The 17,990-nt window shown below is 45.1% G+C and overlaps 1 protein-coding gene across 1 annotated transcript in view; it reads left to right on the top strand.

Annotated features, from left to right (window-relative positions):
- Window positions 1-608: 608 nt before the first annotated feature.
- LOC142922693 (fructosamine-3-kinase-like) overlaps window positions 609-17,990 on the top strand; it is a 64,518-nt gene continuing 47,136 nt past the window's right edge. The window contains exon 1 of the mRNA XM_076063517.1: window positions 609-626. Coding sequence (XP_075919632.1) covers window positions 609-626 — 18 coding nt within the window. The remainder of the gene's footprint in view (window positions 627-17,990) is intronic.

Raw genomic sequence — 17,990 nt, forward strand, 5'->3', positions numbered from 1 at the left:
TGCCACCACTCCCCCCTCACACAATGTGCAAACCACTACGCCACCAATCTCCACATTCTCACACTGCGCTCACCGCTGCGCCACCGGTCCCCACTCGCATCTAGAATATGAATTAAATGTCCACAGTCATCGTTTTCTGATTTCTGGAATAATTGTGCCAGAAATAATACGAGTTGCATTCCATTCAACATTGGGAAGGGGTCTGCCCTTCGTTTAAGTGCCTGGCTGCTTACAGAATTGTCGCAGACTGTTTTGCCTCAGCAGCTTTCCTCTTTTCTCCTCCTGATGACGATCAAAACGTCGTAGTTTTTTTGTTATTTTAAAAAATTATTTTCTTTCAACTTATCTACATGACTACCGAAAGACCCAAAGAATATGATTTCATGGATATTTATGAGGTCTGTTGCTGAGGGTTTCAAAGAAGTGGAGGCCTCTCTCAGTACATAAGAGTGAGGGGTTGTAGGTTTCGGCTTGGGTCATGGGTACGGGTTATTTTTTGGCATATTTTATTAAAAAAAAATGGAATTCCAATGTCGTGGATATTGTGATGTTTGGATTATTGACGGTAGAATTAATATTATTGCGAATATTTATTATATTCTCGTTTCATGCCACTGATTATTGATGTAAAAAATAGGTTCAAATTTAAACGGCATGCAAAGGTTACAGTTAATTATGAAACAATTTGCAACTGTTGATTTATGTGTTGTAGTGTATGATTGTCTGCTCGACTCAATTTCTGAGGATCTCACGTTTATTTCTATATTATTGTACATTTTACAGTAGTGCTATAAAAATAAAATAAAAATAAAAATTACGTGAGATTTTCACCACAAACTAGGCTACAATGAATTTTGATTTAAAGCTTTCGTGACTGCAGTAATTCATATTCTTAGTTTTTTCGGTAAATTCACGTTGAAGAGAAACAACGGTTATGGTTATATTACAATGGTTATGATATTGTGATAATTAGATTTTCACCACAAACAAGGCTACATTGTTATTTTATTTTATCAATTTATTATTTTATTCTCATTCTACGTGACTTTACCGAAAGAACCAAAGAAGAAGGCTACAATGGTTATGATATTGTGATAATTTGATTTTCACTACAAACTAGGCTACAATGGTTATGATATTGTGATAATTAGATTTTCACCACAAACTAGGCTATAATGGTTATGATATTGTGATAATTTGATTTTCACCACAAACTAGGCTACAATGGTTATGATATTGTGATAATTTGATTTTCTGCCACCAAATTACAATTAGATTCGTTGCTTCGCATATTCCCTGATATTTTGTTTAGACCGCAAGCGTGTATCTATTTAAACTTTTGCTAACTAGCTTGTTTATGTCATCTAGAAAATGAATACAATTTTCACCATCATCGTTTTCTTATTTCTGGGACAATTGTGCCCTAAATAATAGGAGTTGCATTACATTCAGATCCTGGCTGATGACGTAGTTGACTCCAGTCTGTGATGTCACAGTCATGTGGGTGGTACCTTTGACATCATGATGTCTATGACGTCATGCACCACGTGTCATTCATATTGGAAGAGCTGCGTTTATTGGTCGCTGTGTTTCTTGTCTCAGCTAAAATATGCGTGATATTATTTAGCCTCGTGGTTATTAAAGCCTCCACTACTGTTGATGAAACTGAAATTAATCTCAGCAGTTGTCAGCCTGCACATCATTTAACCGGTGAGCCTGAAAGGGGTGGTTTAAGGATTGTTTGCGTGTTAATGGGGTTTATTATTGATGCTTTCAAGGGTGTGGGGGTCTCACTCACTACATGAGCATGAGGGGTTTGGGGGTTTAGCTAAGCTTAAGGTAACGTGTTGTAACAAATACTCTTACATATACAATTTTAGCATATGTTATCAGAAAATCAAACTGAAAGGGGTGGTTTAAGGATTGTTTGCGTGTTAATCCGGTTTATTATTGAAGCTTTCAAGGGTGTGGGGGTCTCACTCACTACATGAGCATGAGGGGTTTGGGGGTTTAGCTTAGCTTAAGGTAACGTGTTGTAACAAATACTTTTGAATATACAATTTTAGCATATGTTATCAGAAAATCAAACTGCAATGTCGTGGATATTGTGATTCTTGGATTCTTGACAGTAGAATTAATATTGATGTGGATATTTCTGACATTGTCGTTTTATGTGACTGATTATTGATGTAAAAATTAGTTTCAAATAGAAACGGCATGCAAAAGGTAAACATTAATCATTAAACAATTCCCAATTGTTAATTTGTGTAGCAGTGTATGATCATCTGCTTGACACAATTTATGATTTTCTCTTTTATTTCTATAATATTGTAAATGTTACAATAGTTTTTTTCATAAGGTACCATTTTAAAAATATAATTTTACATTGTCACCTCAAACTAGACTCAAATATTCATAATATTGTGGTAATTGGATTGTCTGCCATCAAATTAAAACAATTAGATTCGTAACTTGGAATATCACTTCATATTATGCTGTTTCTAACATTGTTTAGACCGTAACCGTGTAACCATTCAAAACGTTGATAACGAGCCTGTTTAAGTCATCTAGATTACAAATAAAATGTACACAATCATCATTTTCTTATTACTGGGACAATTGTGCCCGAAATAATCTGAGTTACATTACATTTAACATTAGGAAGGGGTCTGCTGTTCAGGTCAGATCCTGGCTGATGACATAGTTGTCTCCAGTCTGTGTCACAGTCATGTGGGTGGTACCTTTGACATCATGATGTCTATGACGTCATGTACCACGTGTCATTCATATTGGAAGAGCTGTGTTTATTGGTCGCTGTGTTTCTTGTCTCAGCTAAAATAAACGTGAGATTATTTAGCCTCGTGGTTATTAAAGCCTCCACTACTGTTGATGAAACTGAAATTAATCTCAGCAGTTGTCAGCCTGCACATCATTTAACCGGTGAGCCTGAAAGGGGTGGTTTAAGGATTGTTTGCGTGTTAATGGGGTTTATTATTGAGGCTTTCAAGGGTGTGGGAGTCTCACTCACTACATGAGCATGAGGGGTTTGGGGGTTTCGCTCAGCTTATGGTAACGTGTTGTAACAAATACGTTTAAATATATAATTTTAGCAAATGTTATTAGAAAATCAAACTGAAAGGGCTGGTTTAAGGATTGTTTGCGTGTTAATCGGGTTTATTATTGAAGCTTTCAAGGGTGTGGGGGTCTCACTCACTACATGAGCATGAGGGGTTTGGGGGTTTAGCTTAGCTTAAGGTAACGTGTTGTAACAAATACTTTTGAATATACAATTTTAGCATATGTTATCAGAAAATCAAACTGCAATGTCGTGGATATTGTGATTCTTGGATTCTTGACGGTAGAATTAATATTGATGTGGATATTTCTGACATCGTCGTTTTATGTGACTGATTATTGATGTAAAAATTAGTTTCAAATAGAAACGGCATGCAAAAGGTGAACATTAATCATTAAACAATGCCCAATTGTTAATTTGTAATGCAGTGTATGATCATCTGCTTGACACAATTTATGATTTTCTCTTTTATTTCTATAATATTGTAAATGTTACAATAGTTTTTTTCATAAGATGCCATTTTAAAAATATAATTTTACATTGTCACCTCAAACTAGACTCAAATATTCATAATATTGTGGTAATTGGATTGTCTGCCATCAAATTAAGACAATTAGATTCGTAACTTGGAATATCACTTCATATATTGCTGTTTCTAACATTGTTTAGACCGTAACCGTGTAACCATTCAAAACGTTGATAACGAGCCTGTTTAAGTCATCTAGATTACGAATAAAATGTACACAATCATCATTTTCTTATTACTGGGACAATTGTGCCCGAAATAATCTGAGTTACATTACATTTAACATTAGGAAGGGGTCTGCTGTTCAGGTCAGATCCTGGCTGATGACGTAGTTGTCTCCAGTCTGTGATGTCACAGTCATGTGGGTGGTACCTTTGACATCATGATATCTATGACGTCATGCACCACGTGTCATTCATATTGAAGAGCTGTGTTTATTGGTCGCTGTGTTTCTTGTCTAAGCTAAAATAAACGTGAGATTATTTAGCCTCGTGGTTATTAAAGCCTCCACTACTGTTGATGAAACTGAAATTATTCTCAGCAGTTGTCAGCCTGCACATCATTTAACCGGTGAGCCTGAAAGGGGTGGTTTAAGGATTGTTTGCGTGTTAATGGGGTTTATTATTGAGGCTTTCAAGGGTGTGGGGGTCTCACTCACTACATGAGCATGAGGGGTTTGGGGGTTTAGCTCAGCTTATGGTAACGTGTTGTAACAAATACGTTTAAATATATAATTTTAACAAATGTTATTATAAAATCAAACTACAATGTCGTGGATATTGTGATTTTTGGATTCTTGACGGTAGAATTAATATTGATGTAGATATTTCTTACATTGTTGTGAGAATTAGTTTCAAATAGAAACGGCATGCAAAAGAGGTGAACATTAATCATTAAACAATTCCCAATTGTTAATTTACGTGTTACAGTGTATGATCGTCTGCTTGACACAATTTATTATTTTCTCTTTTATTTCTATAATATTGTAAATGTTACAATAGTTTTTTCATAATAATGCAGATACTCCTGCATTTTGTCTTGTTATTCAACAATTATTTAATTGATGGAAAACATTGTTTGTAAAGCAAAATTATGTAAATGCATTTACAATTAAATAATGTGCAACTGGACGCAATTATTTCGCATTCTAGTTTTTAAAAGATGCACAACCGGTGATAAAAGTAAAGTTAATCTCGTCAGTTGTGAGCCCGGTCTTCATCACATCTGAAAAGTGAGCCCGACACGGGCGTTTTAAAAATGATCAGGGATCGTTGTTAATAATTAGGGGTGAAAAGTTGTGGTTATGGGCTACAGGCTGAGTTTTAGTGTTTGGGGATAGAGTGAAGGGTTAGAGTTCACAGTTATAATTAGAGGTTGGAGTTTGCCATACGGGCAAGTGTGATACAGTTACGGTTTAGAACTTAGAGTTACGGTTGTGTATTAGGGTTTGTGTATTAAGGGTTAGTGTTCGGTATGACGGGTTAGGGTTGCCTATGAGGTGTTCGGGTTATGCTTGAGTAATAGTATTTTGATGTTTGGGCGAGGGATATTACTCAGGTAATTCGATTGGTTGACCTCTGAATAGATTACCCGTTATGTTCCTGATTTCATCAGGTCTCAGAAGCTAAGCAGGGTCTAGCTTGGGGAGTGATTGGATGTCCTAGCATTGGGTGGCCACCACGTGCTATAAATGGTGTAATAGTCATTGTGAGCATTGGAGGGCAGTGCAGAAAAATATTTTCTTTTGCAGTCTCCCCGACCTTCACCAACCCACACTGACCAGCGTTTTTAAGTATGGTTACATAACCCTCATCATCCATGAGGCATTGAGAGGCCTTTATCAACCAGTGGATTAATACAAATGGGTTCTACATGAACATGGTTAAGTCTGACGATTATGTTCAATGGAATAGTGGATTGGAATAAACATGTGTGAGTGGGTGAGTGAATGAGTGAGTGAGCGGGTGCACAAGTGAGTGAGTTGGCAGTAAGCAAGTAAATGAAGGGGCTTGTAAATCAACATGCACAAGAGTGAGTGACTGGTACTGTGAGTGGAAAATGGTAATAATTGAGAGGATGAGTGATTAATTGAGTTGATAAATTTGATCCTTGTTCTAACCCCTCCAGGCCACCACCATCAAACAGACACAACACCTACAACATGGACAGACAACTTAAGTGGGCTGATATCTTGGAGCACTATGAGAGTAAGTTACATATACCTACATAAAATAGTTTGTTAGAATCAGAATATTTATATATTCTGGAGAATTCTGATGAGCTATAAACTTACTTTTCACAAATTACTAGGAAATGCAGAGGAGAACTCCATAATAATGGCATTCAGCAGAACTGGCTTGGTGGGTAAGGGATTAGACACTGATCCAGCATGGCAGAGAACGTTTATTAAGCTCTGGGTTTCAGCAACCTATAATTAAACTAGGGTCTCAAGTTTATGGAATGAATGATCTCAACATGCTCACAAAAATATGACATGTAAAGTGTTAATACCATGTGATGAATATTTCTCAAAAGCAGGGCCTGTAGTGTGATAAGAGGTAACTAGAGGGATCTCAGAATGAGTTCTGTGAAATCTCCATGTGCTTCGTTCTCTAACCCATCACTCATCCTTTGAATGAAATGTCTGTGCTCCGTAGTCCGGAAGTCGCAGCTCCAAACGACCACGTGGGGGGACATTATGGACAGAGTTGACCCTTTCCCGAACCAAGGTGACAAGAATGGCGACCAAAAGGTGTGTATGTGGTCGGTGAGGGTCAAGGACACCGTCTGTACACGATAGCACACCACGCCACCACACGATAAAACTACAACATGACTACACATCACATCACCAAACCATCTCTCCACACCACCTTTCCCATCATACCACCCCACCATCCAGTCAATAACCCATCACAGAACCTCACCATGTGTCTACACCATCACATGACACGATCTCTCCATAACATTCCAACACATCACATCTAAATACCACCACATCATCTCCCGACATCACCCCATCTTGCCACCATGTCACGCCATATCCCACTCGTGCATGCACATCAATTGGCCTTTTTTTCAGGCAGTGATGCGACCTCTGTCTGTGAGCTCATTGGAAGGTGCTATTCCAGTTGCCCACGATGAGCGCTGCTGTTAGATTTTTCCAGATTATGGGCAGCTAGATCCTTTCAATGGAACATTCTGTGGCACCTATTGCCCGTGATGAATGTTAATAACAATCGCCATTAAATTATCGCAGTTGATCAAGGCCTCAATGGGGTTCATGAGGTCTGTGGGGTCGATAGGTGTCTGTGGGAATATATGAGGGTGTAACATGTATCATTAGTTTGTAGGGTTTAGGTGAATTAGTGGTTAGGGCTACATTAATGCTGTGTTCAAAAGTACTGATTGGTAAAGGTTTGTTTTAACATCGGGTGATTGTGTATGTGTGTGCTCAGCATATTTGGTGTGTGCTCAGCATATTTGGATGAGTCAATATACATGTTTGCGTCCATGCATAGGTGTGTGAGTATGCATTTGTGTATGGGTGGAAATGCATGTTTGCGTGCGTGTGGGTATTATTTTGTGCATGTGTGTGCATGTTTGAATGTTCCTGTGCTTATCGTTGCGCATATGCACGAATAGAAGCAGCTCAAGTGTAGGCGCCCCAAGAACCAGAGGAGCATTCGGGAGGTGAATAACCTCGGCGAGGTGAAGCCTCTCTAGGAGGAGAAGCGCTTCACCAAATTGAAGCACCACTGCCTCCGGACCAAGGCCACCAGCACCACCGCCAGCACCACCACCAGCACCACCGCCAGCACCACCACCAGCACCACCACCAGCACCACCACCAGCACCACCACCAGCACCACCGCCAGCACCACCACCAGCACCACCACCAGCACCACCACCAGCACCACCACCAGCACCACCACCAGCACCGCTGCCAGCACCGCCGCCAGCACCGCTGCCACCTCCTCCGCTACCGCTACAAACACCACTACCACTCCTGTGCAGGGCCCAATCACACTGCACATTGGAGAAGATGTCTTTAAAGAAGGAGCCGCTGAGCCAGGGTAAGCAACTCTGCGTGTGTCCTGTGTGTATTTATTATTATTGTTTACGCAGGATAAGCATCAGTGAGTCTCAAGACCTTTTTTCAGCAGGGTCCTGCCAAGTTTTGTTAGTAATCGGGAACAAAATGACTGTTGTTTGCGATCCTAATTGAGTGATTTGCATTGCTTATGTGGGTTCAGTTATGGGGAGAAAGCAGAGCCCACCCAGAACAGGGGGAGAGAACAAACTCCACACAGAGAAAGTGGCCCAGTTGGGAATCGAACCCAGATCCCTCTAGTTATGATGCAAAGATGTTCCAGCTCTGCCACCCGCACAAACACACAGACAATGCAAACCCCACATGTACATTCGGCGATAGAAATGTTCTCCATAATTGCTTTCTGGGTGAGACCACGTAACAATGCGGTAATATATTCACCATGTAACCCTACATCCACTATATTGTTGCCAGACTAATGCCCGTTTCCTGGCCAACTACCAAGTGTATTTTACTGCACAAGGATAGCTGCCATTGGGAGGAGGGGGGTGCCCCCTTTCAAATGCATTGAGACGAGAAATGCAAGATGTGAGTGGCTCATCACGTGTAAAGCGCTCTGAGATGCCATCAAAGTCAAAGGGGGCAACTTAGTCGACCACGAATCACCATAGATATTTTTCCACAATCGTGCATGGGTGAAGCGGGCCAGCGATAGCGGGTTCATCACTCACTGCTTACAGTTCAGCTCTGGCGTCCTGCCTTGGGTATTAATGCTGCTGCGTAAACCACAAAGACACGCACACCCTCTCCTTCATAGCACACGTTAAAAATCTCCCCTGATGTCATTAGAAATGAGTATGCCATTGTGTGCCAGGGATCAATTATAGTACACATATACAAATGTCACTGCAAGTTATTCCATTGGATTTACACAGCAATTCCAGCCACTACTGTGAAACTACAGCAGTCTGTGTTAGATTCAGCAGCACCTTTCTTCGTGCTAGCCTTGCATTGAGAGAATGACAGCTGCAATGCCAAGCGTACTCACTGATTGTGATGTTTTGTGTGGTTATTAAATTCGAATTAGTCCGCCACACAGTCCACCTACAGATTGTAAGGAGACGACTGCGTTGTCTGCCATAGCAGGAAGGTTGAACGGTGTCATGCGCGTCTATTCACAGAGCGGAGTCAGCGCAGCAATCCTCGCAGGCCGTTGAAGAGAAGAGAGAGGTTGTGGAGAAGAAGATGAAAGAGGAAGTGAAGGAGGAGGTGAAAGAGGAAATGGAGAAGGTGGAGAGGGAGTTGGAGAAGACAAATGAGGAGATAGCGGTGGAGGACGAAGAGGACGACAAGGAGATGGAGGAGATGATGGCTGTGGAGGAGGAAAAGGAGAAGATGGTGGTGGAGGAAGAGATGGTGATGCAGGAGGTCGAAAAGACGGAGAAAGAGAAGACGGAGGAGACAAAGGAGGCGACGGGGAAGGAGACAGAGGAGGAGACAGGAGGAGACAGAGTGGCAGGAGGCGGTGGTAGTGCAGGAACGAAAGGGCCTGGCTCGTGTGGCGAACGCGATCCATGCGCTCTTCCGCAGCATGATGCTGTTTGGTTGCGGCCGGTCGACCGCACAGTTGGGGTGATGGAGGTGCCACTGGGACCACAGCCGGGGAAGGAAACTGAGCAGCAGATTCCAGGACTGTACTGGACACTGACTGCTGCCAACAGACTAACTCTGTTAAGAGTTAGCATCAATCCAATGCATTATGTAATAATTATCATTGTTGTTTTTATTATAAACTTTATGACATAAACCTATGAGGAAACAATGTAACTTTGTATTGCTTGTGAGCGCTGCCTGGGTTGGTTCAATGTGCCTTGGCTCGTGTGCAGTGTCCCGGCTGTGTGTGCGGCGGTACAATGACAACTATGTCATGAGAGAAGTTTCAGGCAATGGCCCTTCTTCAGAACGTGTACAAGCAGTGGTGGGAAAAGATCATCAGGCGATTCGTCTGACACATCCACCCCTTCACTGCCCCACTGCCCCTCTGCCAAGCTGCTTCCGCTGTCCTGCTGCCCCTCTGCCCACTGCCCCATTGCCTCACTGCCCCTCTGCTCCGCTGCCCCACTGCTTTGATGCCACTCTGCCCTAATGCCCCGCTGTTCCATTGCTCCACTTTCCCACTGCCATCACATCCATCACGAAGCAGCGAGACGTCCATACCACCTCATTAAATATTACCCTGATGTGCACGCAGAGAGAGAGACCCTCGTTTAGCATTGCATACTGGAGGGGGCTGCTGTGATGCAATGGCTCGTAAACTTCACTGGCAATGGAGAGATTGCTGGTTCCACCTTCTGGCACAGCAGTTGAAACAAATGGTCGAGTATCTGAAGTTCCCCTGCCTCTGTCCGCCAAACAGTACAACTGGGTACACCATAATCGAGTGGCAAGTTGCGTGTGGTGGGTGAAAGTGTGGGTACTCCTTCCTCTTCAAAATCATCTGACGAGTATGGAAGAATAGACCAAAATATCGTTCAAACGCCTTTCTAGAGGTCTCTATTGTGTAATTTATTCTTGCCAGCAGAGGCATGAGAAAGCAATTGCAGGACTGCTCCACAATACCAATTGTCTTGGCAAAGTATTTCAATAATGCTTCTTACTAAACAGGCTGCTTATGTATTTAACATGGGGGAGGGGGGGTGTTGATTGTTTAGAAATGGTCCAGTGGCTCAGAGGTCAGAGTACTAAAATGGGGTTGAATCCAGGCATTCACCTACGATTAAAGCAGGTTCTCAAGTCTGGTGAATTAATGGTCTCAGCGCGGTTGCCATTGACTGCACATTATAAACCATCACATTACTGCTTGGGTGAGTGGGAAATTGAGTAAGTGGGTGGGTAGGTGGTGGATGAATGAGTGCATCGGTGTGTGGATATGTGGGTGAGTGGATGGGTAATTGGATCAGTTGGTGCCTGGGTGAGTGGATGGTTGGTGGTTGAATGGGTGGATGGGTAATTGAATGAGTGGGTTAGTGTGTAAATTGGTGGATGTGTGAATGTGTTAATGAGTAAGTGGATGGTTGAGTTGGTGAATGATTAGGTGGGTGGATGAGTGAGTGGGTGGGTCAGTGAGTTAGTTTGAATGAATCAGTGGTTGAGTGGCTAATTAAATGAATGGGGAACTGGATACATGATTTGGTGCTTGGGTGGGTCAGTGGGTAATTGAGCGAGTGGGTGAATGAGTATAGGGGTGCGTGGATTTTTGAATGAGTGATTGGGTGAATGGGTGAGTTCGTGAGTCTGTGTGTGAGAGGGTAATGGAGTGGTTGGATGTGTGAGTGAGTAAATTAGTGGGTGAATGAGTGGTGGGTGAGTGGGGAGATGATTGAGTGAGTGGGTGAGTTAGCTGGTGGGCAAGTGGGTGCGTGGGTGGGTGGGAGAGCGGGTGGGTGAGTTAGTAGGTGGGTGAGTGAGTGAGCGGGTGAGTGAGTGAGTGGGTGGCTGGGTGAGTGGGTGGTTGAATGGGTGGGTGGGTGAGTGGGTGGGTGAGTGAGTGGGTGAGTGAGTGGGTGAGTAGTTGAGTGGGTGGGTGAGTGGGTAATTGAGTGAGTGGGTGAATAAGTACGTGGGTAAGTGGTATTTGAATGATTGAGTGATTGGGTGAGTTGGTGAGTGTGTGTATGAGTGAGTGAGTGGGTGGGTGAGTGAGAGTGGGTGGGTGGGTGAGTCAGAGTGGATGGGTGAGTAGGTGGGTGGATGGGTGGGTGAGGGTGAGTGGGTGGGTGGGAGATTGAGTGAGTGGATGAGTGGGTGGGTGAGTGAGTGTGTCGATATGTGGTGAGTCTGTCCCTGGTGAGTGTCTCTGGTGAGTCTGAGGACCAGACACTGTTCTGACCATTCCGTCCCCTTCGAGCGCCTTGCTGGCCTTCATCGGGGCTCACTACCAACACGAGCTGCCCCAGATATGTATATGAGAATCAAAATCTGAATATGTAATCATACTGGAGGAATCCGATGAGCTATAAAGCTTTTTTCAGAGATGTCCAGTAGGGACGGCTTTGTACGTTACAGCAACAAACAATACAAAAAAAAAAGATCAGAGTGCAAGGTATAGGAAAAGTAAACAAATCACTAAAAAAAGAATAAACTAAGCAATTTTTTTAAAATATTATCAGGTAAAGTCCAATGAGGTATTAGCTTATTTTTCAGAAGCCAATTGACCACAAATGATAACTCATGTCTGGGGGCAGCTATTGAAGGCTGAATTTCTTTCGCACCGTACATAGCCAACCGTGCTAATCGGAGGTGCCGGGGAAGGACACCAAAAGTATTAGGTTAGGGTCAGGGCTATAGGGTCAGGGCTATAGGGTCAGGGCTATAGGGTCAGGGCTATAGGGTCAGGGCTATAGGGTCAGGGCTATAGGGTCAGGGCTATAGGGTTAGGGCTACAGGATGTAGGGGCACTGCAGGTTCTCCACAAGGCACGTGATGCCCTCTAGTGGACAAACGCATAACTACAGCTGCTGCTGCTGCTGCAGCTCAAGGAACAAGATATCCGAGTTGTACAGTCTCCACATCGCCACTTCTCCACGCACACAATGCGAGTGGTGCTACTCAGCCGCACAAGCTTCTAAGAGTGCATCTCATCATCAACATTAACTCAACACAAGCAGCACCCTGAAACAGGCTTCGTCTCTCAGTGTCTCATCAGCAGTCAGGCTCGCTTGAACTGGTGAACTGCCAGATGTTACTGAGATGGGGGGGGGGGGGTTCCATGTGGAGGACGTAACCTGTTCATGATTATTGAGGGCGGCTGTTCGATGTGGAGTGACGTCACTTGTTCATGATTATTAGTGAGGGGGGGAGTACTGCATCTTGAGTGACGTCACCCGCTTATGATTATGAATGAGGGGTGGGGGTGTGTCCATTTGGAGGACGTCACCTTCTCATGAATATTAATGAGGGGGGCTGGTCGATGTGGAGTGACGTCACGAACGTTAAGGACATACATTCCTGGGTGATTACAGTAGATATATAACAACAACCGCCATTCGCCACTAAGTGGCGGTGACGTCACCACGACGCTTGTGCCAGGCCATGTGCACCTTGAGGCAACGTGAAGTGTCGAACGCCCGCTGGCAGGAGGTCACGGGGCAGACCCAGGTGCCACGGGTCGACTGACTGAGATGACTGAGATGACTGGCTGATGCACCACCTGTGCCCCCTATTGTGCCAACCTGCTGTGCCCTAGCCACCCGGCGCTCCCCTCGTTGTTGTGAGCGTCGCTCCTCTGCCCTCCATTGTTGTTGGAGGGCGACTACCTCCAAATGCCCAGTAGCGTCCTTCATGAGCCTCCTCCACAGAGGCCGATTTTGACACTGCTGGTACCAGTCATCGGCAACTCCACTCAGCTCCACGTCCTCCTGTACCACATCACTCCATCTCTTCTCTAGCCCGTGCCGCGCCCGTTTAGCCCCCTCGATCCGGCCGAACAAAAGCTGTTTCGGCATGCGGTGGCTGGGCATGCGGGCTACATGACCCAGCCATCGCAGCCTTGCCTGCCGGAGGAGCTCATCGATGGGACCTTGCCCAGATCTTTCAAGGATTTGTGAGCTCCTCACACAATCCAGTCTGGTTAAACCCAGGATGGATCGTAGGCAGGCCTGTCTAAATGTTTCTAACCGGCGAAGATGTTCCATTAGGGGGGTCCACGTTTCGCAAGCGTAGAGAAGTGAGGAAATGACCGTGACCGAGAAGACCCGAAGCTTCGTGTGGCGCGACAGACCAGGCAGCTTCCACACAACGTTATGCAACCGATGAAAAGATATTGCCACTCGACTTATTCAGAGTGAGACCTCTGCTGTCAAACTGGAGCCAGTCATAAGCACACTACCCAGGTATGGGAAACTCTCTACTCTCTCCACAACTGCCCCATCACCGATTGGGAGATGTGGGGGTGGAGTGTCCGATGGTACAAAATACCCAGGCAGGTGCTTAGTTTTGGTGTTGCTGATGGTAAGGCCCCATCTATTAGTAGCACGCTCCATTCTTAGCAGCAGCATCTCCAACTCCTCCTCTGAATGAGCAGCTATTACCAAATCATCGGCATACATAACATGACGATTTAAAGCTTTCGTGACTGCAATGATTCATCTTCTTTGGTTCTTTCGGTAAAGTCACGTAGAATGATAATAAAATAATAAATTGATAAAATAAAATAAAATAACACAATAATATTCTCACGACGTTTCGGCCACAACACAAGCGGCCTTGATCAGGTGAAGGGGGCGAGACTGTCTGGTAGGACAGCGCTGGAGTGAAAGAGCCACGTTCAGATACGGCCTTTAAGCTGTGTGAGAGGAACAAAGCGCCCTCAAATTTCAGCACCACGGATAGCTACGGGCCCCGTTCAGACGGACGAGTTCGTCCATGGTCGGAACAGAGGAGGGGGAGAGAAACAGCTGCGAGGCCCTAGTATGCTCCATGTTGTAAAACTATACCGTTAACCGTGGTGTGAGAGGTATTAAGAGGCAATGCTGGCAAAAGAGCTGCGGTCTGAAGGTCATCGTAAAAATACAATTAATTAAGAACAGAAATGATTTAAAACATCTTTCCAGTGGTTACTAAGCCTGAATCCATCTTCGCGGTTGAAATTGTCTCTGTGCTTGTATATGTGAATGGCCTCATGAACGAATCTCTCATGGTAGCCGGTTGGTTTGCAAAGAACCTCCGTCTTGGAGAAGTCAATGTCATGTGAGCCCACTGAATTATAACAGTGATCTGCCACGGCAGAGGAGTTCGTCCTACCGTGTTTCAAGTCTGCTTTGTGTTCGCGCATGCGGTCTGAGATATGTCTTTTGGTTTCTCCAATGTAGCTACTACCACAGAGGCACTTTAGTTTGTAAACGCCCGGGTACTGTATGTCTGGAACAGCATCTTTTACAGATGGAACAAAATCACGGATTTTATGTACTGTGTTGAATCGGACCTGGATCTTGTGTTTATTCAGGATTTTGGAGATCTTTTTAGTGACCCCTGCAATGTAGGGTAAGGTGATGGTTTTGAGTGGCTCCACAAGAGGATCCTTCTTCATGACTGGAGTGATGGCTTTGCGGATTGTGTAGTCGGAGTAGCCATTAGCCCTGAGAGCCTGGTGTACGTGCTTGAGTTCACTGGTAATGTGTTCCTGGTCGGAAATGCATTGGGCTCTATGGTATAGAGTCTTGATGAGGGAGTTCTTCTGGGATGGATGGTGGTGGGAATCCGGTTTCAAGTAAGCATCTGTATGGGTAGCTTTCCTGTAGACAGAGTGGCTCATTGAACCATCATGTCTTCTTTTAATTAAGACATCCAAAAAGGGTAGGACGCACTCTTCTGCCGTGGCAGATCACTGTTATAATTCAGTGGGCTCACATGACATTGACTTCTCCAAGACGGAGGTTCTTTGCAAACCAACCGGCTACCATGAGAGATTCGTTCATGAGGCCATTCACATATACAAGCACAGAGACAATTTCAACCGAGAAGATGGATTCAGGCTTAGTAACCACTGGAAAGATGTTTTAAATCATTTCTGTTCTTAATTAATTGTATTTTTACGATGACCTTCAGACCGCAGCTCTTTCGCCAGCATTGCCTCTTAATACCTCTCACACCACGGTTAATGGTATAGTTTTACAACATGGAGCATACTAGGGCCTCGCAGCTGTCTCTCTCCCCCTCCTCTGTTCCGACCATGGACGAACTCGTCCGTCTGAACGGGGCCCGTAGCTATCCGTGGTGCTGAAATTTGAGGGTGCTTAGTTCCTCTCACACAGCTTAAAGGCCGTATCTGAACGTGGCTCTTTCACTCCAGCGCTGTCCTACCAGACAGTCTCGCCCCCTTCACCTGATGAAGGCCGCTTGTGTTGTGGCCGAAACGTCGTGAGAATATTATTGTGTTATTTTATTTTATCACTTTATTATTTTATTATCATTCTACGTGACTTTACCGAAAGAACCAAAGAAGATACATAACATGGTTGAGCAATAGGGAGCCATCCCTTGACCGCACCCGGGCATCGATCAGCCTCCCATTATATCTGTACCATATGGAGATTCCCCCGGTACAGCTATTGAAGGCTTCACGAACTACGTGGTCAAAATAGATGTTAAATAATGTGGGAGCTAGAGGACATCCCTGTCGTACCCCAAGGTATACAGGGAATGGCTCGGACTCCCGGCCACGTAGTTTTACCCGGGCCCGCTCACCCTCATGAAGGTCCTTAATGATCGTGAGCAAAGGGTCAGGTACTCCAAAAGCACGAAGAACAAACCAGAGCCCAGGCCTACTGATGGTATCATAGGCCTTGACCAGGTCAATAAAGCAGAGATGTAGGTCTTGCTGGAATTCCCTACACCTCTGCTGTAGCAGACGGACAGAAAATATGGCATCTGTGCAGGACCGCCCTTTCCTGAAACCGCATTGGGGCTCCGCAAGCCTCTCCTCAGCGTGCCTGGAAAGGCGATGTTGAATAATCCTTGCCAGGACCTTTCCCGGCACACTGAGGAGTGAGATGCCCCTGTAGTTGTTACAGTCTGTGCGGTCTCCCTTCTTAAAGAGGGGGACCACCAGGGCATCCTTCCAATCCTGCGTAACCTGTCAAGTGGTCCTGACTGTTGTTATGATGTCATATAGGGCAGTCTGTGCACCAACGCCACCCTCCCTCAGCATTTCGCTTGGGAGATCATCTTTGCCCGCTGCCTTTCCTGGTCTCAGACTCCGGATTGCCTTCAGTACTTCCTCAACAGATGGCACTTCAGCCAGCCACTCACAGGCGGTGACTTCTTCCAATATTTGAGGCACCGCAGCCTCAGCAGAGTCATCCTCACTTTGTGCCACGATTTTTTCCTGGCTGAGGGATTTTCCCTCCCCCAGGACCTCACAGAAATGCTCAGCAGATCTGCAAACCTGTTTCACCGGGGGGTCAGAGATTGGATCACCGTTTTTTCCCCTAATGATGGTAATAGGTGTGGCGCTGCAGGTTACTTTTTTGATGGAGTTAAATAGAGATTTGTGATCGTGGGCCACTGAGGCAGACTCCATCTCCTCAGCAACCCGCGACCACCACCCATCCTTGCAGCGCCTCACGGCTCTCCGAACCTCCGAGCGAAGGCTGCGGTAAGCCTCCTCATTCTCTGACGTGGGATTCTGTAGCCAATGACAGTGGGCCTGTCGCTTTTTCTCAACCATCTTGAACGCCTCCTCTGTCAACCAGGGTCTCTGGGGAGGTCTGGACCGCGTACCCAAAAGCAGCCATTGCAGCTGCATGAGTCACAGTCCTAAACCTCGCCCATTTACCCTCGACATCAGGAGGAGTGGGGGACGATGCCAACCCCAGCCGCAGGCGATGATGAAATTCTCAGTAGATATATGGGCCCTGCTTCACCCACCCACCCATTCACTCCCTCATCCATCCACTCACCTACTCACCCATGCACTCACTTACTCAATGAGCCGCTCACCTTCTCACCCAGTACTTACACATTAACTGACCCTGCCACCCACTCAATTTCTAACCCACCCACTCAATTTCTAACCCACTCACTCACTCAACCAGCTGCCCACTCCCTCAGCCACTCACCTACTTACCCACCCACTTACACATCCACTTACCATGCAACCCACTCAATTTCTAACCCACCCATTCACCCAACCACCCGCCCACTCATCTGCTTACCCATTACCACGGAATTATTCACCCACTCACCCATCAGTGAACCACCCAATAATTCAACCACTCACAAGCTAAATCACCTATTAATTAAACCACCCACTAACTCAACCACCCACTAACTCGACCACCCACTAACTCAACCACCGATCCACTCACCCACTCAGCAAGCCACCCACTACTATATCTCTAACCCACTATTTCACTCACACACCGACTCACTCACCTATCCACTTATGCACTCACTCACCCACCTCCCACTCACCTACACACTAAACTAAATCTAAATTATGTTTATTTTACCAGGTAAGGCACACTGAGCTATACAGCTCGTTTTCAAAAAAACCTTCACCACAAATGATAGCTCAACAATTTGGCGTATCACGGATACATTTATAGCAGACAACTCCTCTAAATGCATGTTTCTAAATGTTTAGGGAAATAGAGACGCAACAAGGTAGGGATTGAACCTAGAAGCTCCTGGATACCAGGCAAGATAGTATCTCGTCACCATGGCGCTTCGCTCTTGGACTCTCTCACCCACTCAAACACCTACCCACTAACTTAACCACTCACTAACTCAACCAGCCACTTACTCAACCACCCACAAACTCAACCACCGAGCCA

This window comes from Petromyzon marinus, unplaced genomic scaffold, assembly GCF_048934315.1.
Source record: "Petromyzon marinus isolate PM22_M1 ecotype Great Lakes invasive population unplaced genomic scaffold, UKy_Petmar_22M1.pri1.0 PM_Scaffold_14, whole genome shotgun sequence".
Lineage (NCBI taxonomy): Eukaryota > Metazoa > Chordata > Hyperoartia > Petromyzontiformes > Petromyzontidae > Petromyzon > Petromyzon marinus.